We start from the raw sequence: 27,463 nt of genomic DNA on the forward strand, positions 1-27,463 counted from the left end.
ATACATATTTTCCCAAACTTATTCCACATAGATTTCCTTAAGTTCATAATTATTTTCTCATTAGAACAATCAAATTTTGATTCTATGATAACAATATTTCTTGTGGAATAGTGGATAAAAGGAAATTTTTTACAGTCTATTTTAAGGATAATTTTTAAAACATAGAATAGCTAACATTTATTACATCTTTGATTTTCTTCATTGTGTTGCATAGTTTTTAGCTTTTAAAAATTATTATTTTTTTACTGTCTAAAGTTTTACGTATGTCTTTTTCTCCAACTGACTCTCTCCCCCCCAAAAGCCATTCCCATCTCAGACAAGCCCCCAGTGTCTGTGTCCATTGGTTATGCTAATATGCATGCATACAAGTCCTTCGGTTACTCTCTAACATCCTTTCCCTATGATTTGTCTCTGGATCTATTCTTGTTCATCAAAGATGTTGATCATTATATCCCACATATGAGTGAGATCATGTGATATGTATCTTTCTCTGACTTAGCATAATGTTCTCCAGTTCCATCCATGCTGTTGCAAATGGTAAGAACTCCTTTTTTACCTCAGCATAGTATTCCATTGTGTAGATGTACCACAGTTTTTTAATCCACTCATCTGTTGATGGGCACTTAGGCTGTTTCCAAATCTTAGCTATTGTAAATTGTGCTGCTATGAACATAGGGGTGCATATATCCTTTTCTGATGGGTGTTTCTGATTTCTTGGGATATAGAGGTGGGATTACTGGGTCAAATGGAAGTTCCATTTTTAACTTTTTGAGGAAATGCATGGATAATTGTTAATATTCAAGCATTTTGGATATAATTTATTTTCATGGAATTAGATGTTTGAGACAAAATTTATACATTGCAATACAAAATCCAATGAAAACATAGGTATAGTTTTATTATAACTGTGTTTTTTGTAACATACTACTAGACAGAGACTTGAAGACTCAGGTGACATAAATTTCTTCTTGCTTTGTTGTTGAGTCAAAGCTGATTTAAGTCTCATTTTTTTTTAATTATTATTATCTGGTAACCTAAAAAAAAACATTATAAAATTAAATGTTATATTGGGCTAGAAAGTCAATGCACTTGCTTTGAAATACATTGTTTTCTATAATTTTCAGACATAGCTTAAAAAAGTGAAAAATACTTAACCTTGTGTGATATTTAACAGTAAATCTGATTTTTAAAAAAAGCAGTGCTTCAGAATTAGCTTATCAAGTGCTAGTTGAAATTATTCTTCATGTGTTTGAAGAATTAGATTACATGTAGCATCTTTACAATGTGCACACTTAATAAAAACTATTTACCTGATTTCTCATACCCACTCAGTTGCTCTTCCAAGTGCTCTGAGGTGTGCTACAAATTTACTATTGTGGATCTTCTAGAGTATTCTAAAGAAAAAAAAAAAGTATACATTTAATGGTTTACCACAAATACAACTCAGTTATTTTGAGCTTGAACCTGGGAATCCCTTTTAGGGACAGCTACCCTAAGCACTTGTATGATAAAGATATGTTTCCCTTGTGTCACCAGGGCAGATAATATTGGTCAAAGATCGCAACAACAATATCTCCCCTCCTTGCATATTTTCCTCAACAGTGTGACCTTGAGTTCCCCTCTCCTTGAATTTGGGTGAGGCTTAGGGCTCTGTCATCAACAGAACATGGAAGAAGTAACTTCCTGACTTCTGAGGCAAACTCCAGAAAGGCTGTGCAGCTTCCACTCTGCGCTCTCAGGAGGCTTACTTTGACAGAAGCCAGTCATCATTTAACAAGTCCTATGGCCCTGAGACTGTCAACCTGGACACCATGAATAGATGCTCCAGTTGATAGTCCCAGCTGAGCCCAGCCTTCCAGCCATCCCACCAAAGCTATAGGCTGTGAGTGAGGCTGTCTCGGACCTTTCAAACTAGCCCATCTGCAGCAGAGTACCACTGTTGGGTGACCTCAACTCATGTCTAGCCAAGCCATGCTTGAACTTCTAACGCAAGGAATTCTTGTGACATAGAAAATGCAACCACAACAGCCGATATGATGACTTAATGAAACACTCAGAAGGAAAATGAATTCAGAGCAATATAAAGTACAGAAATAATACAATGAGATATGGGAAGTTTATAGATGCAAATAAACATATTAATTTGTTACTTAACTTCCAAATCTGCCCTTCTGTTTTTGACTTGAAGCCACTGGAACTAATCTAATGAAATGCGTTTTCTCCTTGCTTATGACAAGTCTCAGTTTCCAGGTCCCCCTTCATTCCCTGTATTCTGCTTTACCTCAGGCTCCGGACGTTTCCTGTTTTGTCTCCATCTCTCACCCACCGCAGTTCTTGAAACAGTCCACTGTGTTCTCACCCTTTACTTTCTTGCTCTGTCAGAAACGTGGCTGTCCTCTGCAGACACTGCCAATCCAGAAGCCCTTTTTGTTTTTCTTTTCCTCAGTATTCTTACCACTGGACCTGGTAGTTGTCCTTCTCACATCCTGTTCTCCTTCAGGACTGATGGCCTCTCTCCTCTTCCCAAAGTTCTCATGATCAGTTTATACAATCAAGTATTATGATCTAGCTACAATTGATTTTTGCACTGGCTCATTGTTACTTTCTTAATTTAGCAATTTCAATGTACATGTAAAAGATTCTTCCACTTAGAGCCTTAATTCCTTGAGCTCCATCCTTTTAAATCTGGCCCTTCACCCACCTACAGTCATTAATTCCCATGGCCATACTTGGACTTAGTCATTACCAGAGACTGCAAGTCCCCTTCAAACTCAAGTTTCCTGTGTTTAACTACTTGACTGACAGCTTTTATCTTTTTAGGTCACTCTCTCTAGCACCCCAACCCCAGGAATTCTTCAAACTGGGACCTGCAATCCTACCACCTTTTCACTGTTCCTCCCCATGTTAGTGTCTTCTGTTCCTTCTTCATACAATCTAAATTCCAGGGTCGTTCACTCCCTTGCATGTAGCCCGACTTCCTTACACTTCTCCCACTTTGTCATACTAACTTCACGAAACTATAACACCAGTTAAACACAATGCTGCCCATTCTTCTCATGCACTGCATAGCTCAAGTGGCCTCACTTTAAATTCATGACCAGAGACAGCAGTTGGACTCTTAATGCTTTTAGGTGATCCTATCAAATGCTTTTAGGTGATCCTAGTCCATTCATTCTTCTACATTCCTGGATGTCTATTTAACTCTTTTTTTTCTGTTTTCTAAAAACTCCAACCCTCAACAGGCATCATCATTTTCAGCTGCTGATTCACTTTCTAGTTTCAAGAGGAAATAAAAAAAAACAGTAGGAAAAGACAGCTTCCTCAAGTTCCATGTCAAGAGTAACTCACCCAGGCTCTCTCCTCCCTATGCTCCCTTCGAAGGCCACCCCTCTACTTCTTCACTAGATCTCCTCCTCCCATGCCCACTACACAAGACATAATTCCAGTAACTCCTTCCTCCAGCATCAGTTTTTCCTCTTTACTATATCTTCTCCGGCATATAAAGATTTAGTTGAAGTCACAAGATTCCGTTCTCACCAATGAATGTGGACCAAGTGATACATTATGCTTCTGGGTCTGAGTGTTAGATGTTGGGCATTCATTTTCCCTTAAACTTTCTCCTTTCCTCAATCTTACTCATGGAACTATTACCTTATGATTCATTTTCTGCCATGCAGGCAATGACAAGTCCCTAACTTAGCAGTTCACCACTGCAGCTGATTTTGCCCACTGGGGAATTAAAAAATGTCTGGAGACATTTTTGGTTGTCACAACAGTTAGGTGGAATTATTACTGGCATCTAGTGGGAAGAGGCTAGGGATGCTGCTAAACATTCAACAATGCCCACCACAGCCATTTCATCTCTCAACCCCCCAATAAAAAAATTCATCCAGATCAAAATGTCAACAGGGCAAGATTGAGAAACCCTGTTCTAGAGGGTATTAAGGCAAGCAGACAGAAGGTCATGGCCCCCTGAATGTTGGTGGGGCTACCACATTAAAATAAATGGCCCACTTATGATTAGGAAACATATATATATATATATATATATATATATATATATATATATATATATATATATTCTACAACTGCTGTACTTTTGGGGCTTTTGGAACAGGAGCTTAGCTGTTACCCTAGCTAGTATGCCCTTACCATTGTTTTAGGTCAAATCCACCTGGGGGGTTCTCAGTTTACTATTTCTCACTGTATCACAATATATAGAAGCATAGTAACATCCTGGTGCCTCCTTTAGATCTAATGTCTGAAACTCAGCATTCTGGAATTTCCTAAGCTGGAGAAATCCTTCTTGGGTTTCCTAAGTTTGAAATTGTGCCTGGGTAGCCTCAAGTAATCGCTTCTCATTCACCCCCCAGATGTTGAGGAGTGGTAATTTTTATTGTGGAATATTTCCCAAGTAAATTTCCTGAGAAAAATAGCTATATCTGCAGCTATTTTTTTCAATGTAGGGCACATTTGCTAGTTTAAATAGAAGACATTAATGTTCTCTCTGTGCGAGGAAACATTGGCAATGATTAATTACATGGGGGAGCACTTCAACTCATCATTCAAGTGCTCTGATGCTTTTATCTGCAACAAGGAGAGCACCACAGGGGAGCTCACTCTTGGTTCCATCGTGGTAGACACTCTCATTTAGACTCCTCACCTAGGTTTTCTGCTGTGGGTCTGACAATATAATTTGATATGTTTGATCTGTAGGTCTTCAAGGAAGCTGGAACATTAGAACCAGTTCACCCAGTAAGGGCGACCAAACCAAGACAAAGTGGAGAATGTGATAACTGCTTATATTGTCTACCATTTTAGTAGAAACAAGCATGTTTTCCATATGAGAATCTTAAACGGTAGGTCCCCTCAAGCAGGCAACAAAAGGATTTCATTTATACCACCACTTAGCCTATATTGTATCAAAGAGCAATGGAGTAAGTCAGCAAATGCTGAATTGCAATAAAACTACCAACCACCTTTTATTTGAAAACAATGGCATATAATTTTCAAATATGTAATACAGTATTATAAATAAACTTTATTAATAAAATAACATTTTTTATTAACAAAATATATTTTTTAAATATTATCTGTAGAAAAGTACAGATCAAAATGGAAGAGATACTACCTGGTAGCTTTGAAACTGAAAAGGTGAATTTTTATAATTTTGCCATGCAAAACATTTTTAGGGGCTGTATTCTAGAGAAAAGTAAATAATAACTCATACATAAAGGTTGTGTCAGGGTTTATAGACTTAGACCCCTGGTAATGGATTCAACCTTTCCACAACAAATCAAAAGTATTGTATGCTCACATGAATATACAGTAGTCATTACCTTAAATTTAAAACTCACTATAAACAGCAAACACATAGAGCAGGATATGAAGGCTGTATTGTATCAGTGTGGTCTGCAGAGAATTTCTTCATATGGTTTTTGCCTTGTTGAAATATATGCTGCAGTTCAAAGCTAAAGGGATTACTTCTGAATAGTCATCACAGGGGTTGATTACGTTCGTATATCATATTTAGCTGGACCCTGCAGGCTATTATTCCATTAGCTACGCTGGTTCTGCTATTGTCAAAAAGTTGGTCACCTAATGTTAAAAAACTGTGCTTTCTGTTGACCTTATCAAAATGATTCAAAAGGTTTTGTTAAAAAATAAAATAGATTGTGTTTTATGAAAACAATTAAGAATAAATGCTATGTATACAAATGCTCATATCTTACGGGTGCTTTTAGCATTATGCCACAAAAAGATTATATTTCAGCACATTCTACTTAAAGTCATAGATTCAATTTTAGTAGAAACAATACTTTTTTTTTTCTCATTGATAACAGAGAGTCTCAGAAACTGATTTCTTGGGGGGGTGGGGGGGAGAGTAAGCCTCTCCCTTCTTCCTATGTATTCAAATCATATACAATTAAAACCATGGAAGTAAGCCCACTATATTAATATTAATACAATAGTATAACTACAATGGCCTAATTACAATATGGTTTTATAAGGCAACTATACTAAGGAGAAAAGAGTTTTTGTTTGAGGAAATATGTATATAAATTGAAAATTTGCCCTGGCCAGTGTTTCTCACACATTAGCCCTCACACCAAAGGGTTTGACTCCCAGTTAAGGTCACATGCCTGGGCTACAGATTTGATCACCAGCTGGAATATTGGGAGGCAACCAATTGATGTGATAGTCTCTCTCCATTGATTTCTCTCTCTCTCTCTCTCTCTCTCTCTCTCTCTCTCTCTCTCTCTCTCTCTCTCTCTCTCTCTCCTCCCTTTATTCCATTCTCTCTTTAAAAGTATCCTCTGGTGAGGATTAAAAAGAAAAAGAAAGAAAATTTGTCATTCACACTTGATAATGATAAAATAACTTCAAATAAATAAATAAGCATTTCTTTATTAATTATTCTCCAGACAATGGTTATGTAGTTTTAGTCATTTAATCAGAACAGTTAAAAACTTTTAAAGAAATGAGTTAAATATATATTCTTATCCCATTATCAATTTAAGACATAATTTGATACATTTGACTTTTAACCCAATTAGCTATAGATGAAGTAACAAAATGATGGTATAACTTTGAAAAAGGTATTGACAGTTATGGCTTTATTATTTTAAAGAACCTACATAAAACTTTTACTAGAGTCAGGTTAAGAAAGCTGTCCTTTGGAAACAAAGATGATTTGAAGCGATCTCAGTTGAACAGGCAGTTTTGAACATGTTCCCAGAGCTGTGACGGATTGGCATAGACTCTTGTGTCCTTTTCCGCATGCTCCTCCTTGTAACTGATGGTGTGGAAATGTCTGGTCAGGGACAGAGCCTGCTGTCCTGGAGCACAGCCAGGCGCTCATTTTGGCCCCATTAGCTCTGTTCTCTAATTGACTGAACTTTTCAGCAAGTGGAAGTCTCCTAATATTTCTTGTACTTGGTTGCCTTTAGCCACTCCACTTGATACTCACAGCAGAGAAGGGGTGGGTATCGGTCGGGAGGAAACAGATGGCACATTCAAGTGGGAGTCTGAAGAGACTAATGAAGGGACTACTGAGAGGTGAGGGCAGGGCTGAGGAACCGATAAGGGATGCGGAAACACCTAGCAACTTGCAATAAAGGGATGCTCGGCCATCATCTTCCCTGGGGCTGAGGATAAAGGGGGAGAGGATGGTGTTATTGTACCCCGAGTAAGAAACAGAGGTTTAGAAAAGGGGTCAGCTGGTAGAATCCAGAAGCAGCAATTGTAGAGTGTTACTACTGCAGAACTGAGCTGAAGCCAGGGTCAGAGAATTAATTCCCAGACTTCTTTACCTTCCTCACCTCTGGTATCCAGGAAGCCAGAGGCAAGGGAACCTGTGAGATGCAGTCTGAAGTCAGAGTCCTGTGACACAGAGCAAAGTGGGACAATGAATCTTGGTGTGTGTGTGTGTGTGTGTGTGTGTGTGTGTGTGTGTGTGTGTGAAATAGCATATAATAATCACAAAATAAAATTTAGTCATGGGAAGAACAGTTTATGTGTCCATGTACTTGATGCTAGCATATAATTTGGTGCTTCTCTTTTCCTCCTCTTTCCCTTTCTCTTTCCCTCACTCCACATTTGGGGGGCGGTAATATTGGTTTCTCATTCATCTGGTCATGGACTTCACATCTAAGAGTTCTGTAAAAATTCTATAAACCGAAACCTCAGATTATAGACACAATCTTACTCTCCCAAGAAAATGTATGAGTTTTTTCCTAGTAATACTCTCCTACTTTTTGTAAACTAACAGAAAGGTAACCTGTTCTGTCCTTTGAAGTTGAGGTTATGATGTGGTTATTCTATAGCTGTTGTATATAACAGTCAAGATGAAAACTTTTAAGACAGGACATATATTTTAAGTTTGGGCAGATTCTTCCAAGTGTCAAAAATTGACATGTACTCATCTTATTACAGGTTCGGGTATATAGCAATTCCCTTTCCAAAGGGTTTTGCTAATATTTGAAGCCAACCAAAATTTATGCAAGGATCAGAAGTATATTCTAACTAAAAAATACAGGTTCTTGTCTTTCCCATAAGTATCATTATCTTAAATAGGTGGAATGGGGCTAGACTTGGAAGTATTGAAGATACCATATTAACACAAAATTATACCAAATGTCTTCTGGATATCTAATCTTTAATGAGAGTTTCTCATTTATATATATTAATTTAGGTAGGTGCTAAATACTTTCTTAAGATAAATACAATGTTGATGTCTTTATACTGTTCATTTTATTTCTCATGCTAATGCTACATTACAAATTTTGCATTTTTTTTCTAGTCAAGATGGAAGAACAAAAATCAGTTTACCCTCTTTCTTGAAACAATACCATCAGCTCCCCCAAAATCCATGAACAAAATATATAAAACAATGATTTTGAAGACACTGGACATGAGATAACAGAAGTCAGTGATTCCTGAAAGATTAGAAATAAGCAATATGAGCCCTATTGCTGCCCTATTCCCCAGCTTGCTGCTTTGAGGAAGCTTCCAGTCATGGCTCAGAGAGGGAGAATCCAGGGAGAGCCCAGGAAACTTCCTTAGTTGAGGAGATGAAGCTGTGAGGCTGCGGAGACACAGGCAAGAGTTAGAAACCATGTGCTAGAGAGGAGAAAGCTGCACACAGAATCCTGGAGATCTGTAAAGGCCACCTGTAAATATTCAGCAAAGTACAGATCACAGCATATATGTGAGGAAATTACTCAAGGATGAGGAAATAACAATGCAAAAGAATATTAATGAACATTATATAGTGTCCACAGAAGGCTATGAATGCTCCTTGTTATCACCAGCCAGAATAGAAAAACTCACAATTCATGGGTAGAGTACCCAAAAAGTTATTGACTAAGAGGTGGGGAATAATTACCCCTAGACAAAAGCTTTCTCTGACCCCACCTAGAGATCTCAAAAGAAAACCCAAAAGGAGCAAATTGTTTCCAGATAACTTTATTGCATCTCTGAACAAAGCTCAAGAATATTTACAGGACTAAAAAAGTATCCAGCACCAAAAATAAGGCAAAATTGAAAATGTCTGTCATCTAATAAAAACTAAAAACTATGAAAGGAAGCATAATGAGGAGAAAAATCAATCAAAACCAACAGTCATTAGAATTTGGAACAAACACATTAAAAGTTATTATAGTTGTATTTTAGACATTAAAGAATGTTTAGAGACATGGAAGATAAAAGGAAAGAAAGCATTAGTGAAATTGAAGACAGAGTAAAAACTACCTGAAATAAGACAAAGAAACATCAAAAATTAAAAAGATGAATGGAGCATCAGTGAGCTGTAGGAGTTTCAGGCAGCATACTATATATGTTATTAGAGTTCTGGAGGATGATGGGTGAATAATTAAAAAAAAAATAAAATTAATGAGTATCACAAACCCACAGATCTAAAGTAAAAGAAACTTAAGAGTACTAAAATATGCAATACCCTGTCAAACTTAGAATGCTATATCCAGTAAAAATATCTCTAAAAAAATGAATGCATCATGGACATAGATAATAATGTGCTAATTGTTGGGTGGGGGGAAGAGGGTTGGTAGAGGTGTTAGATGGTATGGTGGGGGACAAAGGGTGATGGAAAACAAATAAAATTTAAAAAATGAATACAAAATAAAGACTTTTTGAGAAGCAAAGCTGAAGCAATTCATCAGCAGTAGACAGCACTACAAGAAGTGATTAAGTCCTCAGGCAGAAGAAAAATAACACCAAATGGGAATCTGAATCTATACTAAGGAAGTGAAAAACATCAGAAATAGTAAGTATACAAATCAATATAAAATATTTTTTTAATTAAAAAATTTCTTCAAGTTACATTTGATTATTTAAACAAAATAATACTAAGAGAATGTGGAGTTTATAATATACAAAAAAGTATAATATATGATAGCAACACTGCAAAGACTGGGAGGGGAGAAATGGAAATATGCTTCTTAAGGTTCTTATACTCTACTAGAGGCCTGGTGCATGAAATTCATGCACTGGAGGGAGGGAGGTCCCTCAGCCAGGCCTGCGCCCTCTTGCAGTCCGGGAATCCTTGGGGGATTTCCAACTGATGGCTTAGGCCCTCTTCTCATGGGGATTGGGACTGAGCTGCCAGTCGGATATCCTTAGCACTGACGCAAAGGCAGAAGAGGCTCCCACCAGGGCCACTGCACTCTCCAGCCATGAACCCAGCTTCTGGCTGAGCAGTGCTCCCCCTGTGGGAGCGCACTGACCACCAAGGGGCAGATCCTGCATTGAGTGTCTTCGCCCTGGTTGTCAGTGCACGTCAACCGGTCATTTCGCTGTTTGATTGATTTGCATATTAGTCTTTCCTTATATAGGATGTTAAATGGTCTAATGTCACCTGAAGGTAAACTGTGATAAATTAATGATACATACTGGTCATTACTTGTGCTTTCACACTTTAGTTTGTACTTTTTGTTTTAACTATAATATTTTGGTTAAAAAGAAAAAAAAAACCCCTCAAGATTTGAAAAGTCAGTATAATTCAAATCTAAAGATGAGGAAGTCTACCTCTAATTTAAACCTTCATTTGAAAATCTTTTTTTTTTTGTTCGTTTGTTTTTTTAAATTTCTTTATTGATTAAGGTATTACATATGTGTCCTTATGGAAAATCTATCTTGCTTATATATTTTCCTGAACTGAAGCTTGAGGATGAATTAATGACTTAAAGCAGTAACAATTTTATTATCACCCCCAAAGTTTAATTATCCTTGACCAAATTAGGTGGCATGCAATATCCTATATACTAGTAATAAAACACTGATATGCAAATCAACCAAAGGGTGGGATGGCCATTTGCTATGACATGCACTGATCACCAAGGGGCAGACATTGAGTGCAGGAGCTTCCCCCTGGTAGTCAGTGCACTTCCACAAGGGGGAGTGCTGCTCAGCCAGAAGCCAGACTCACCGCTAGTGAGAGCAGCAGCAGTGGTGGGAGCCTCTCCCACTTTCACTGCAGGTGGGCGGTAAAGAGTGAGGGGTCCTGGACTGCGAGAGAGTGCAGGCTGGGCTGAGGAACCCCCCAGTGCACAAAATTTTGCACAAAATTTTGTGCACTGGGCCTCTAGTATGTAACAGAAATCTAAATACTGGTAGAAGATTTGGATTTTTTTTCCTGGTGCTTTTATAAAAATAATAGTGTTTGGAAAATATACAAACTCCATGCTTTCTTTCATGAACAGACTACTTTAGAACAAAGGAGATAACATTTTCAATAAATAATGTAGAGGTGTAGAAATTAATATTTTTTTGCAAAACATGAATGTTCCAATGTATGCTGAGATTTTCAAACAAAAGATGCTGTAGTTATACAATATCCAGTCCAAATATTATGAGTCAATATGGACATTTTCAGCAGTAAAGTTTCTAGAAAATTCTAGTTCTGAGAAATAGATCTTCTTTGAAAAACCAAAACAATTCTCCCACCAGTATTACCAGGAGCTTGTTAGGAATGCAGACCTAGTAAATTAGAATCCACATTTTAAAAGGATCTCAAGGTGATTCATTTACTCATTAACATTTGAGACTCATCTATATATAAATGAAGCCTGGTACATGAATTCATGTAGCAGTGGGCTCGCTCAAGCTGGTCTGTGGGATTGGGCTGAAACCAGCAGTCCAACATCCCCCGAGGGGTCCCGATTGCGAGAGGGTGCAGGCCAGGCTGAGGGACCCCACTGGTACACAAATCTGCACACTGAGCCTCTAGTTGTTTTATATAGGCTTACTCTTACTTATACTATTTAAGGTAGGAGCAAAATGGCATACTCTATAAAAGGTGAAGTAATAGCTACTTGACTTGTTTAGTTGCAACATTCAGATCATAAGTTCATAAGTAGAAATTAAATTTGTTTCCATGGATGGAGAATATATGCTGTACTAGGAAATGTAATTGGGACATTTAAAAAATATATATATATATTTTATTGATTTTTTTTTACAGAGAGGAAGGGAGAAGGATAGAGAATCAGAAACATTGAAGAGAGAGAAATATCGATCAGCTGCCTCTTGCACACCCCGTACTGGGGATGTGCCTGCAACTAAGGTACATGTTCCTGACCAGAATGGAACCTGTGACCTTTCAGTCCGCAAGCTGACACTATCCACTGAGCCAAACCAGTTAGGGCAGTGGTCGGCAAATTCATTAGTCAACAGAGCCAAATATCAACAGTATAACAACTGAAATTCTTTTGAGAGCCAAATTTTTTAAACTTAAATTTCTTCTAATGCCACTTCTTCAAACTAGAGATGCCCAGGCCATGGTATTTTGTGGAAGAGCCACACTCAAGGAGCCAAAGAGCTGCATGTGGCTCGCGAGCCAGTTTACCGACCATAGCGTTAGGGCATAATTGGGACTTTTTTTTAAAAAAAAAGCCTCTCAACCACCTTATGCTCCAGGTATTATTATCCCTGTTTTACAGAAAAGGAAACCAAAGGTTGGAGAGGTTAACTTGCTCCATATCACACGTATATAACTGGCTCAGTCGAGATTCAAACCCAGGCTGGATTGGATCCAAAAGCCATGCTCCTTTAAAAAAATATTTTAAAATTTTTTTTCTACATTGAATCTATTGGGCAATTTAGTAACACTGGTAAATAAAACCACACGTTTCAAGTGCACAGCTTTATAACACAGCATCTGCATACTGCATCGTGTGCTCACCTCCCAAAGTCAAATCTCTTTCCCCACCATTTATCTCCCCTTTGCCCTCTTCCACCCGCCCTGCTTCGCTCTGGCAATCACCACACTGTTGTCTGTATCTATGATGCCCTTTTTTCTCTTAACCCCTTCGCCTTTTTCACCCACCCCCCAACCCCATCCCCCTATGACAGCTGTCAGTCTGTTCTATGTATCTGTTTCTGGTTCTATTTTGTTAGTTTATTTTATTCATTAGATTCCACATATAAGTGAAATCATGTGGTATGTGCCATCCATGCTCCTAACTTTCATACTCATTCTTACTCCAGTGAACTCAGAAGGAAGGTGAGTCACAGGAAAGGCTCCAGGCAACTGCAATGTGTTGGGCACGGAGAGGTTGATTTATCTGACTTTGTAGAGAAAGCCTATTTAGTTCTTAATCGTTATTTGTCTATTTAATTTCTTGTCTTCCAGAGACTGTTTCTAAGGCTGCAGTTTAGAAAAATTGCCACGTGCCCCAGGGATGTCCCTGCAGAGCACTAATCTGACACGTAGGCCAGGACAACCGAGCTTGGACTAATCCTAACCCAGGGTTTGCATCGTGTGAGTTGTTGCTGCCTTTGTTTCATTAGACTTTGACTGGACCCCCTAATGGATTTGGCTTCATAAAGTCAGGAAGAGAGGGAAAGAAAGCAATTTATTCATGTTTTCATGGGAGCTCACTGAAGACATGAAATTTCTCTAAAAATGCAAATCATTCGGTGTAACACAAGTGAAACGGGGGAGCTAAAGCTCCTAGAGGAAAGCGCTTTCCCAGGGATAATGTTTTTATGCCAAGTGATTGAATGCATCGATCCATTTATTGCAACATCTTCACTTAAGTATTTTATCCCTAGCTGGATGTGTGAAAGGGTACTAGAGGACTTTTCTTTATCGCTACGAAAATTGATTACACTTGTTAATTTGGCTTTTAATCTTAGGTATATCAAAATAAATACCATAAACAAGTGTAGAAGAAATCAATATAGATCTCTTCAATATCAGATTGATCAAAAAAGGATTTAGTAAGACTCTAAAATGTAAAACAGTAATGTACAAACTAAGCCCTTACTTACGTAATATGACTTTGGACGAGCTCAGTGTCTGGAAGAAACTATTTCTGAAAATAGAAATGGTGCACTTTTGTTGCATTAAGGAAAAATCCCCAGAAGGCCTACCTATCCAAGGTATTTAATGTGAACATTAGTTTTTAAAAGATATCTTGTTTTTTGTCCAGCCATTTTTGTTAATTCACAGGGCACCATATCATAGATTTTTAAAAAAATATATATGCTGCATAAAGTGAAAATTACACTTAACAAGTGTAAGGTTAGTCATAAAAAATAGATAAAACAACACTCTTAAAAGCCAAGATATCACAAGGAAAGGCTATCAGTCATTCTTGTAGAGAAGGTGAGGACAATGAGAAATAAAAATCTTACACAAAGACTCCTGAAATGCTACCTAGACCAGGCCTGGGCCATTACGACGTGTGCTTTGCAGCACCCAAGCAGCAAACCAACTGCTCAGCCAACACTCTTTTGACTAAGTGTATTTCTAATTTCATTTGTATACTAGTAATAATGAAAGACACAGAGATTCAGGCTACTCCACTCTCAGAATGATGCAAATTTTTAACTTTCCCAGGAGTGGGTAGAGTTTATGTTGAACACACACTTGTGTTTCTCAACTGTTAACCTCTATTCATTTGTCATATTTGTCATTCATTCAGCCAATAGTCAATGAGCACCCAGCAAGTGAAAAACGTTTGTGGGATAGTTTCTAGGATACAGATTGTAGCAGTGTTCAGATTAGATGGGCTCAGGAGTATGTGGTAGAGGGGGCAGTGGGGCACTCTGTCTTCAATCATGGCAGCTTTCTTTGGATTAGTGCCTGGACTTCAGAGGGGAAATGAGAGTTTTATGTAAAATTTCTTAAAGCAATTAATTTAGAATAGTCTAATAAGGGGCACAGGGTTTCAAGAAAACATTAAGACATAACAGAACACATTTAAATGCTTGTCTCAGGAAAATATAAGACTTTTGGGTTTTCCATGGTAAGACTTAGATTCTTTGATAGCTTGGTGAGTTGGTAAAAAGTTTGGAAAGTGGAGAATCTCTGTGTTAGAGCCTGTATCCTCAGCATGTGCACATTATCCATCTGTGCATATGTTTTGACTTTAGATAAGTAGAAGTCATTTTTGAAAACTCTTTTAACCACTGAGAAACACTGGCCAGGGCAGAAATGATATATTTTTTTTAATGCACTATTGCTTCAAATAATTTAAAAGTTAAGTTTAAATATTTATTTAGTGTTTCCTTCCTGTCTTTATAAAAGAAGTTTTCAGCTACACAAATCATATTAATTAAAAAAAATTCAGTTGTATTAAAGAGCAAAGAGAATATCAAGTCCCCTGTCCCCATTTTAGTTCTATAACTGCAGTATGCATGGGCATAGAGGGGGGAAAGAGAGAAGTAGCAGAGTTAGAAGGATGTTTTTCCTTACTACACGAATAATCTCCATTCAAATTTACCTTCTTTGGCTCCATTACACTGTGGTTGGGGGGGGAAAGGGTTCTCTGTCTTAAAACCAAACATATTTTTTTTGGAAAGACCTATATACATTATGCTTTAATAATGGGAAGAGATTAAAAATGACAATGATGCATATTTAGAGATAAAGTTACTGGAAAAAGACTAGTGGTCCCCATGTGGTCAGTGCACGTCTATTTTTATGGCTAATCCCATATGGATGAGTTAAGATAAAAAAATATAAAAATTGGCTTTTCAGTGATAAGACTATCAAATTTATATGCAATGTATAAATATTTAATATATACATAATAGAAATATATAGATATAATGTAAACATATTTTAATATGTTAAATAAATATAACATCAATATAAAATACATAAAAATATGCAGTTATCAGTCTTGCTGTTTTTATCTGACTTGAAAAGCTGGGAATAAAAAACTCAAATGGTCTACTTTACAGTTGTGGTGGGTGGCACCAGCATCATACAGCATCTAATCACACATATTGGGAAAGTCAGATAAATTATACATCTACTTGAATAGAGTCCCTTATATCCATACACGATAAATTATACATCTACTTGAATAGAGTCCCTTATATCCATACACTTACACTACCTATTTAAAATCTTTCCCTAACACAGTCTCTGCCCTCATATCTCAGCTACATCTTACTTGGGCTGACCTGTTTTCTTATTTAAATATTGTCACATAGTTACACTTTTTGATTTGTTACCTGTTATCTTGCTCAACATTGAGTAGTATTTTTCATTAAGATGATATACAAACAAAGCATTTGGAATGATATTAAAGAGGCCTCCATGAGGTCACTTTTCCTAAACTATAAAGTATAAACTAAATGTAGTAAAAGGGTTTACACTTCAGAAAGTAAAATGAATAAATAGTTCATTTGTTTTGACATTAGAGAGGAAGAATTTTATTAAGTCATCTGTAAAAGAGTGAAAAAATAAGAGGCCCTGCTATAGACAGAATGTTTGAGTCCTCTCAAAATTCACATATTAAATCCTCACACCCAACATGATGATGATATTTAGAGGTAAGGACTTTGGTGATTAGGTCATGAGGGTGGAGCCCTCATAGATGGGATTAGTGACCTTATGAATAAGACCCCAGAAAGCTTTCACCCCTTCCACCACAATAGGACACAATGAAAGAATAGTTATCTAAGAGCCAACAGTGGGGGCTCACCACTGAATCTGCCAGCACCTTGATCTTAGACTTCTCAGCCTCCAGGACTGTTCCTGTTGTGTATAAGTCTCCCCATCTATAGTGTTTTGGTTATAGCAGCTCAGTAGACTGCTCTAATAATTATGTAATTACTAGAGGCCCATGCCCAAATTCCATGCACCGGGCCTAGACAGGGCCAACAATCAGGGCTGATCTGTGGGGTGACCGGCAGGGCGATGGGGGCCCCTGCTCACACCCGCCTTGGCTTGGCACCACTTGCTCACTCATTCCACCATCCCGCTGTGGTCCTGCTTTCATAGTGGCCGGGGCCCAATGGGACGGCCAGAGTCTTCACTGCTGCCTGCTGCCAGAGCCACATTGCCAATGCCCATCGTGTTCCATGCTGCCCCCTAGTGGTCAGTGCATGTCTAACTTCTGGTAAGTTGAACTCTCACCTGCGAGGACAATTTTCATATTAGCCTTTTATTATATGGGATTCCCTGAATGTCATCTTCTTTACTTCAAAAATTATGTTTTAATAAATGACACATTCACATGGTTCTTCTTTTTTTTGAAAGTTGGACAATGAAAAATCTATTCAAAATCTCCAATCCCCAGTTACTTACTTCTCTTCCCTACAATCACTGTTTCTGTTTATTGGGCATCCTTTCAGAAACATTTCATGCATGTGTAAAAGGATAAAAAAATATGCATTCACATAAAAGTGAACCTACATTGCCAAAGTCCATAGATTTCATCAGGGTTCACTCTTAATATTGACATTCTAAGGGTTTTGACAAAAATATAATGACATATACCTACCAGAACCATACAGAATAGTTTTGCTGCCCTCTGTGCTTTCCCTATTCATCATTCCCACAACTCTAATCTCTGGAAACAGCTACTTTTTACTGTTGCCATAGTTTTGCATTTTCCAGAATACCATATAGTAGGAATCATATAGTGTGTTTGCTTTTCAGATTGGTTTCTTTTACTTAGTAATATGCATTCAAGTTTCCTCCATGTTTTACCATGGCTTGATAGCTCATTTCTTTTTAACACTGAGTAATATTTCATTTTCTGAATGTACCACACTTTATTAATCCATTCACTTACTGATCGCAGTAAAGGTTAAATTATATTATGCTACATATATAAAACATCTTGAAATATAATTTTCTTTTCAGAAGAGATTTTAATGGAAATATTAAGTGAAGAAAGATAACAGAAAACACAATGTGAAATAATTTCTCAGACGGGACTTATTTTCCTGCAAAAGCATTAGCTAACTTCTCAGCCTGACATCATGAGAGAGGTTAGTCCTCAGGCCCTGATCCCTTTCCTCTTCGCCTACATTAGTCAAAGACCTTTTGTCCCGGCAGGAAAGGCAGGCAAGTCTCTAAATCTCTTGGGAGATTGTTCTCAGGAGCAGGGGTTTTTAAGAGATAAAACATACAAGAAACCTTAAAAAGCGTAACAGGCCTTAGGAGAGTGGGAGAATGCGACATAGTTAGTTCCATTAAGACAATCATATTTCATCTGAATATGTGTTTGCAATGCTCTACATTGGAAATTTCTATTACCTCACCTACAGGTCACTGAAAATAAGTGCCTGGCCATCCTCTGCCTAAGCTACAGTCACTATTTTCAAGCTCAAAACAGATATTGATTTTCATTTCAAACTCTAATGCCAAAATTAGCAGTGTCAAGTTGCATTAGAGGTAGATGTCATACAGAGTTCAAAAGGGAACAAGCTGCATGCCCAGTCTGCTTTTTCTGAGTTATTTTTTCTTCTCATGTCCTAAGACAACAAAGCATTGCATTCGAGACACCCTTCAGTTTTATGGAGCCCAAAGAAATATTCAGTCCAATTCCTCAGTACGTTGGTTTCTATCAAGTGCCAGTTTGGGGGTGAATACATCTAGTTTGAGGATTATTATAGATTGCTTGATTTTCTTCTGCTGGGCATTTTGCTTATTTAGCTTTTGAACACCCAAACTTCGGATAGCAGTTTGAATTGACAGAGCATTTAATCTACGCTGCCCCATGAAGGGTATGGGCAGCACAGTCGCTGAATTATGGCATCAGCAGCATGTGATCCCTTTTGCATCTGGGATTGACTGAATGGAAATAACTGTAGACTGAGCTGGTGAGAGCTCCCCTAACAGGAAGCAGCTAATCAAAGGAACAGGTAGAACCTCATAAAGGGGACACTGGGAGCAAATGCCCACACACCTATAATGAAGACAGTTTATTAGATGTAGGGGTGTGTGTGTGTGTGTGTGTGTGTGTGTGTGAGAGAGAGAGAGAGAGAGAGAGAGAGAGAGAGAGAGAGAGAGAGGAAAGCAGGGTAGAGAAATGAAGAATGAATAGGTGTACTGTGGCAGAGAGAGAACTTAGAGGTTCTTCAAATACAGATTTTCCAGGACAAAGAGATTTATCTAGTAAATGCCTGCAATTTTCCCAAACTGTCTTCTCATGTACATTCTAGTTCCCCAAAGGGCACAGCACAGGGCTGGTTCCTCCCCAGCACAGCACGGAGATACAGTAAGGACCTCCGCTCAGCAGGATGGGTGGCAGCCTCTGTGTCCCCACAGGTGCATGTGAGCCTTTCTCATCACTGTCACAGCCTGCTGTCATCTGCTTACTTGTCTGTATAGGAGCTCTTTGATGGGAGGGATTGTGTTTTTCATCTTATATTTCCAGGGCCTAGGAAATATCTGGCTTATAATTCATACTCAAGTAAAGGTTGCCCCTGCAGGGAGGTGTGAGTATGCAGTAGAGGTGGAGACAGAGAGTGGTCCCCCAACCCTTTCATATTTCAGGAGTGAAAATCTGAAAAATGAAGAGGAAAGTGGAAATGGATTCCTTGTCATTCTTCATTAAAAGACCACTGACCTGGATTCAGAGAGTATATACACATTGAACATCAACACCCAGAGGCCTGGTGTGTGTGCTGGACTATCCCCGATTTTGATCAAGCACTTGCCATATTCACAGTGGGGATATCGGACAAAGGGTCTGAGAAGACAGTGGCAGAAGTTGGTGGACTTCTGGGTAAGGCAGGAGTGGGGCAAGAGCCTGGAAGAAAAAGGGCAGAGGGTACTCTGAGTCAAGTGAGAGAAAGCAGAAGAAGTGTGTTGGCAAGAACCAAAGGCTCCTGGAAACAGACTAGGAACAGGAAATGGTGGGAGGTGGGGAGAGCACCCCTGGCCATGAAGCTGGGACTGGCAGGAGATATTGGGTGTGGAGGGAGACACTTCAGCGTGGTTAGTCACAGTGGTTCTTTGCTATAGCAGTGAAGCTTAGCTGGGCAATAGATAGAGAGGAAATGAAGAATACCTCTTCCTTCCTTCTCTAAATCATATATATATGATCTTATATATATTACATATATATAACTTCTCTAAATCATATATTCTATAACTTCTCTAAATCATATATATATGATTTCAGAGAGGAAGGAAGAGGGAGAGAGATACAGAAACATCAATGATGAGAAAGAATAATTGATTGGCTGCCCCCCCCCCCCTTGGGGATTGAGCCCGCAATCCGGGTATGTGCCCTTGATCGAAATGGAACCTGGGACCCTTCAGTCCGCAGGCCAATGCTCTATCCAATGAGCAAAACCGGCCAGGGCTCTTCCTTTCTATTTTAAACAGAGCTTAGCTAATGTCTGAACTCTAGACTATACTTTAGCTATTAACTATAGTCATGCTCAATGCTCCACAGGTGGAAGTCACCTAAACTACTGCTGACAGAGCAATCCTTGTATCTTTAGAAAGCCCAGGCCTTCTGATACAAAACGAAGTGCTCTTCTGCCCACCCTACCTGGACTCACACTGTACTGATGTTTTCAATAATTGATGGAACAGCATGGTCAAGTGTCGGGAGTGTGGAGGGCATAAAGACTACTCGATGTCCCGAAATATCAATATATTGTGTCAGGTTTACAATTCAAATGTTCCTCTAAAGATGGCTTTGGAAAATATATATTTTTTTCTCTTGCCTGTGATGCTGGTCTCTAGGGCTCACACTAATGCAAAGGGCACTGTTACCTCACAATCCATGTCTCTTTTTGTCCAAAGAAGATCACAACGGGAAAACCTATCTGCAAAGAGACACTTCCCTTTCTACATGGCAGGTGGGAAGCACAGCTAGTTTACTCTGCCTCAGCCCCCAGCTCAGCGACTGACGTGAGAGAAAGAAGCTCAGTCTCCTGGAGCGCAGAGCTTATGTGTGCGCGCTCGCCTTCAGCTTGTAGCTCCTCTGTACCAGCCCTGGGGGAGGATAGATTTTATAAATAAAATATTTGTGAACAGCGGTAGTCACAGCATTATTACAAACTTAGAAAATGATATCAAAGGGCATGGTTACATGAAGTGAGCAACAAGTCAGTGTTTGCTTCTTGGAACCATCTGGGGCCACAGCGCCGCACAGGACTTGTTAGGATGCTCAGACAAGGATGCAGGCGTGCAGGGGAAATTAGAGATGGTACAATGTCCCCAGTTCCAAATACACTTTGCCGATTTTCCAACTGGCTTAGCATTAGGACGTTAGGGTTTTGTTTTTGTTTTTTTTTAATTTGTGAAGAAATTGCTCAGCTAGATGATGAATCTAACTTCAAGAAATTAAAGTAGTCATGGTTTCCCGTTTTGTTTGATCCTGTTGCAAATATGCAGCACAGTGGAATCACGGTTTAACATTATCTTCCATGTAATTCTAGTTTAAACTAGAGTAGTACTTTCAGGAAATTTTGATGTGCTGGTGGAGGAGGGGAGTGGGTTTTCCCCCCAACCCTCACTGAGGTGAGAGAGCGTGTGTTTAGAGAACTGCTAGAGGGAAGGGTCTCTCACCGCCCAATTTGGGAGATGGGTCTGCGTTTGCCCCCTTCCAAATGTAGTGAGGATATAAATTGAAGGTTCTGCATCACAGCTCCAAATGGAGCTCAAAGAATGACTCAGAACCAAGTCTAGCCATTCCAGAAGCTATTTTATCTCTGAAAGCTTCAATTCGAAAAGACATTTTGGCCAAAGAAATAGATGCATAACTCATAGACACAGACAACTGTGTGGTGATGGCCAGAGGGAAGGGGAGTGGGAGCTGGGTGGAGGTGGGTAAATGGGGATATTTCTAATAGTGTCAACAATGAAGATAAGTAAAAAAAAAAAAAGACTTCTGGTCTTGTCAAATCAAATGCATATCTCCTGCCTCAACATATTCTAGTTTACCAAAATTCAACTTTCTTGTTGCAACAGAATTAGGCTCTATGATTTTTCTCAGCAAAGTCATTATTCAGTTTTAGATAAATACTTATTATGCTCATGCTTTTGAGATCTTATTAAGGAGCTATTATATCCAAGAAATTTTAAATGATACATTCTATAGGTAGCATTAGCAAAACATACTAAAATGAGGTATATAGATTTTGGCCAAAAGGTATTGTGGTTAGACTAACAACATTTTAACTATTGAGGGAGATGTCCATGAGAATACAGGGATAGATCTCTAACAGGATTAAGAAAAGTTGCCTCTATATGGACAAGTTAATTTTCAATATAAACTAACCATCTTCTGTACCATTTAATCACAAATACATTCTTAGATGGTTGTCAGCTGCATGGTGCCTTTATCTCTTTTTATAGTCTAAGAAATAACCCCCAATTACACAAATTGGAATAGGTCAATTAAAGAACACAAGGGCATAGAGATTATGAAAAGGATTCTCCTGTGTCACAAACTACTCGTGAAAAACAATTCTTCCTCTGCTATTCTTTGGTAATTGGTAATCTTTCTAGAACAAATATATTCAAGTAAGCTTCCCGTGCATACTTTGTACAATGCATGCATAATCGATGTTGAAATGAGAGCTAGTTGTTGGTGAATGATATTTTTTTGATCCAGGGGGTCAAAGCTGTCTTGTATTCCTCCGGGTAAGATGTGGAAGTTGCAGGAGATTTTAGTTGAATATTATCCCTCAACAGATTTTTTTTTCCAATAGACTTGTCTCTGCGCTCCCTTTCCCTAACTCTTTCTTTAGTGGTGTGGTATACATAATTTAAACAACCAGGGAATGTCTCTGGGCTCCAAACCACCTGCTGGCTTATATTAGCGAATTAATGGTGATTTATCTGAGTTGCTAATTTCAGTGGAGCTGATTGCCTTTAGGACCTTGGGAAACATTGTAAGAATTCTGATTAAAATTATGGGTTTGTGACAGACAATCTCCTTAAAAGGCTTTTAAAAATGTTGCATATTAGCAGGTTAAAAAACAACAACAGCCAAATCAATGACCTTGTGTTGTTTTGTGGCTCAGCTTATGTCACACGGCAGCTTGCTTTCCTTTGCGGTTTAATTTTATCACTGCCAGGCTTTTCCTCATTTTGTCTCTTACATTAGAGTCTATTTGCCTTCAACTACTTGAAAAATAGAACTGATCCGAAATCCATAGAGCTTAATCATTTTCACAAAAACTAATACAGTAGATTCATTCTAGCCAAACTATGTGTCAGGCAGACCTGATTCCCGGGGCCTGAATGTTTGAATTTGATGGTGATATAACATCTGTGGTAGAAATATAATAGAAAGCTCTCAGCAGTATATCTACAGAATCTATGTAATTTCTTTTTCTCTCAGCTGGTTTCAGTGCCTCTTAAGGCATAGCTTGTAGACAACAAAAGCTGGCCATCTCTCTTTACTGTAATCCCACTGTTATTACAGTCAACCAATAATCACCCCTTTAGATAAAGTCTATAGTATCCAATTGTTACATACGCAATTGGGGTTCACTGAGACATTAATTCTATTAACTGTGTTCAGTTTTTATTTCAGAAAAGTATGAGGGAATGAACACATGATTACTGCTTTGAGACTTTGGGATTTAGGAATAGTTTATTTAACTTAGTCAACCCCTGCAATCCCCTTCCCTTCCACAAAAAAAGTAATGCAAATAATGATACAATGCATACTGTGCTTAATGTATATATATTTTCAGTTTCCATTTAGCAATGCATGCATATCTTTTAAGAAAGAAGGTGCTTTCCACACATGCACATTATTAAAAACTTTCACTATTGAAAAATAGTCATGAAAGTATTCAGGGCTACAAATAAAAGGTGAGAATTGAGTTCTCGGTGACCACAGACCATAGGCTGTCTGGTTTGTGAAACATGAAGTATAATGTCCCGTTTGTTTTTATTTCTGATACACTTGCAGGACATGAATACCTTTCTCTCTTTTTAAAATATAAACAATACTAGAGGCCTAGTGCATAAAATTCGTGAACTCGGGCAGGTCACTCAGCCTGGCCTGTGCCCTCTTGCAGCCTGGGAGCCCTCAGAGGACATCCTTAGCAATGCCCTGGAGACAGGAGAGGCTCCGGTCACCGCTTTGAGCAGTTCTCCACCCGTAGGATCTCACTGACCACCAGAGGGGCAGCTCCTGCATTGAGGGTCAGCCCCCTCGTGGTCATTGCGCGGCACAGATTGGTTGTTCTGCTGTTCAGTAAATTTGCATATTAGCCTTTTATTATATAGGATATGCCCACATTCTACATCAGTTATCAAAGCTGTCAACCAAACAGAACTTTGGTATTAAAATTATGAGCTGTAAATGTGTAGCTGAAGCATATTTCTGGATTTGGGATTCATAGTCAGTTCCCCAGGGATGATGCTGAATGACACCAATCCTCCGTTGCTTGTGTTCTGCTTCTGATATCCTCCCGACCTCTGATTCCAACTATTTAAGTAAATGAGAATCACTTTCTTAATCACTTTATCAACTTCATATTGAAGAGTCATATTCTTGGAGATATGATGACAGTTTTTTTTTTTTTCTGATCACCTCCATATAAACTCAGTTCTACTGCTGACTTTTAGTAAATATAGGCATTGTTGTTGAAGGCAATCCCAAATGTGTTAAATACTTTAGCCCCAATGTAGTGTCAGGTATGGTAGAACATATCATCTCCAAGGTAAGGTTAATGTAAGTATTGTGAGATAGTAAAGGGTTTGTTAAAGGTGATAAGCAATTGAATTTAGTCTAGGGCTGTTGATGAAGGGGTGGGGAACCTTTTTTTCTGCCAAGGGCCATTTGAATATTTATAACATCGTTTATGGACCATGCAAAATCATCAACTTAAAGATTAGCATGCTATATTTGGTCAAACATTTAACTCACCCCGAATGCCTTGGCAGGGCCAGGCCAGATGATTTCATGGGCCTTATATGGTTCTCGGGTTGGACGTTCCCCACTTTTGTCTTAAAGCAATACAACGAGTGGGTGTACTTATCTCATCCCTTTCAGATAGATCTAGTTCAATGACACGTGTTTTAAAAAGGTAAAATTGTTCAATAGTTAACTGGTTGATGGCAGAGAGAATAGCAGGATGTCAGCAATGGGAGCAGTATCAGTCTTTATCTTAGTCACCCTCAGTGAGATCTGAAAGTGCAAGTCATAGACCATGACCTCCAAACTTGCTGCTCTTATAGACTTGACCAAAGAGCCTCCATTTTTCAACTTGCACCTTATTTATTTTCCAGAGATGGCACATCAATATTTAAAGGTTGACTCCAATTTTAAACTTTGTTCTGGAGAAAAGATCACTATGCAACACAATGATATTGGCAGAGTGCAAAGTGGAGGATATAATCCAAAAGCATCTTAATCACACCATTTTTTTTTTTTAAAGTTTAATATCTGGAGTAGAAGTTCTTGGTGATTTCTAACACTCAGAACTAGTTTGGCATTAAGTATTCAATCGCCTTGTGATTGGTTCCATTTAAGAGTGGTAGAGGGGAGAAAATAGACTCCAAATCATAGCTACTGTCTTGTGCAAGGTTCTTATTAAAAACAGCATATTCCTGTAGCCCAGAGGGCTGACAGCTTCTTCCAAAGCAGAAGCTCTGCTCTAAGCTAACCTCAAGGGGCTACTCAAGGGGGAGATGGGGGCCGGGGGAGGAAGCTGATAATATCATATTCAATCACAACTCCAAGCCTCAGTCGTCCCAGTAAGTAATATTCCTTAAGGCATTACTGACATACAGTTCCCTGGTTAATTGGTTTATAAGTATTTCAATAAGAATAATTAATTAAAAAAATATTTGAACATAGAATCCTTTTAGGACAGTACATATACCTAGGTTCAGTTAGGTAAGAGGCTTTTTTTTTTTTTTTTAAATTACGTTCAAGCATAAACATAATTTGCTTCTATTACATTTCTAGTGCTTGACATTTTATCTACAGAAGATCAAAATATAGTAGAGAGATCCCCTCCAGACTGGGGTCCTTAATGATACTAACAAAGCAATCCTTGGAGGTGTGAGGCTAAGGGACAGGAATGTGCTGGACAAAGTGAGTCCAAAAAGGACGGTCATGGCCTGAGGTGCCACTCATGTGAGGGGCTTTCCTATTGTCTGATAAAAGTGTCAGCAATTAAAAGAGGGGTGTTTCCTTCTTTTATCTCCGGGGAAGATCATCAGTTTCCAACTTACTGATTAGACTATTTTGCTTTTTGTGGCTTTCAGTCCGGACATAAGCAATGTTTATGTATTTTTATATGTGTTACTAACCCCCTCCCCCTTTGTATACTACCTTATTATTTTGTAGAAAAAATGCAGGGAAAAGTTTAAAAGAATTTTAGGGATTATTTAAAAATAGCTAGCCTTGTCTACGGCCATACCACCCTGAACGCGCCCGATCTCGTCTGATCTCGGAAGCTAAGCAGGGTCGGGCCTGGTTAGTGCTTGGATGGGAAAAATAGCTAGCCTTATATATAATAAAGGCATGTACATATACTAGTATACCTGATACATTAAAAAGGGTAATTGCTATTTTAAAAAAACTTAGAACATTACATCCTTAATATAAGACAAAGAGAAAAATGTATGTATTAAGGCTAATTCACTTGTAAGACATAATTTTAATGGAAAGCAATTCTTGATAAAGTCAAGTTATAACTTAAAGGCCTAGTTGTGTATTTTTTAAAGAAACAAACAAAAAAAATCACAAGTTAACATTTAAATTAAATGCATTCAATTTTCCAGATGTTAATTTTTAAAACAAAGAATGGGCTAAGTTTGGAACTAAGGCTCTAATTTTCATCTTATCTATGAAAATGAAAGCATTAATATGATTTCTTCCTGAAAGTATCTCTGTGTATAAGTACAAGTAGATGGTCCCTCGGGGATACCAAGGTATTCCTTGTCCCTACGTCAGCACTAACATAGTTGATTCGCTCTGTAACATAGCCCCACACCAAGTGTATCGATTAGATAGACAGGCTTCAAAAGACCAGCAGGCCTTGGCATTTGCCCAGGTTTACCATTTTTATTTATTTATTTATTTATTTATTTATTTATTTTTATTTTTTAAAAAAATATTTTATTGATTTTGTACAAAGAGGAAGGGAGAGAGATAGAGAGTTAGAAACATCGATGAGAGATAGACATCGATCAGCTGCCTCTTGCACACCCCCTACTGGGGATATGCCCGCAACCAAGGTACATGCCCTTGTCAGGAATCAAACCCGGGACCTTTCAGTCCCCAAGCCAACACTCTGTCCATTGAGTCAAACCGGTCTTGGCAAGGTTTACCATTTTATTTTATTTTATTTTATTTTTTATTTATTTATTTTTTAAAATATATTTTATTGATTTTTTACAGAGAGGAAGGGAGAGAGATAGAGAGCCAGAAATGTCGATGAGAGAGAAACATCGACCAGCTGCTTCCTGCACACCCCCCACCGGGGATGTGCCCGCAACCAATGTACATGCCCCTGACCGGAATCGAACCTGGGACCCTTCATTCCGCAGACCGACGCCCCACCACTGAGCCAAACCGGCTTAGGTTTACCATTTTAAAGGATGATGATAGTCTATAGTTGGGGGAAAAAAGAATCTTGGTTTAGGAGTGCAAATTCAAAGGATATATGTTAACTGTCCACACACTGGCTGTGTGTTTTTAAAGCTCCGACTCGCTGGAGGGGAATGTTAGCATATATGGCTATCCCCAGCACATATCCTCCC

The 27,463-nt window shown here is 38.4% G+C and overlaps 1 protein-coding gene across 1 annotated transcript in view; it reads right to left on the minus strand.

Moving 5' to 3' along the window:
* Positions 1–915: 915 nt before the first annotated feature.
* The window catches only part of TTC29 (tetratricopeptide repeat domain 29), a 540,856-nt gene continuing 514,308 nt past the window's right edge, over positions 916–27,463 (minus strand). The window contains exons 15-16 of the mRNA XM_084883709.1: positions 1,311–1,394; positions 916–1,034 (exon numbers count right to left, since the gene is read on the minus strand). Of these exons, the coding sequence (XP_084739835.1) occupies positions 1,360–1,394 (35 nt within the window). The 3' untranslated portion in view covers positions 916–1,034; positions 1,311–1,359. The remainder of the gene's footprint in view (positions 1,035–1,310; positions 1,395–27,463) is intronic.

Source organism: Pipistrellus hanaki (genome assembly GCF_964339955.1).
Source record: "Pipistrellus hanaki genome assembly, chromosome: 5".
In the NCBI taxonomy this organism is placed as follows: Eukaryota; Metazoa; Chordata; class Mammalia; order Chiroptera; family Vespertilionidae; genus Pipistrellus; species Pipistrellus hanaki.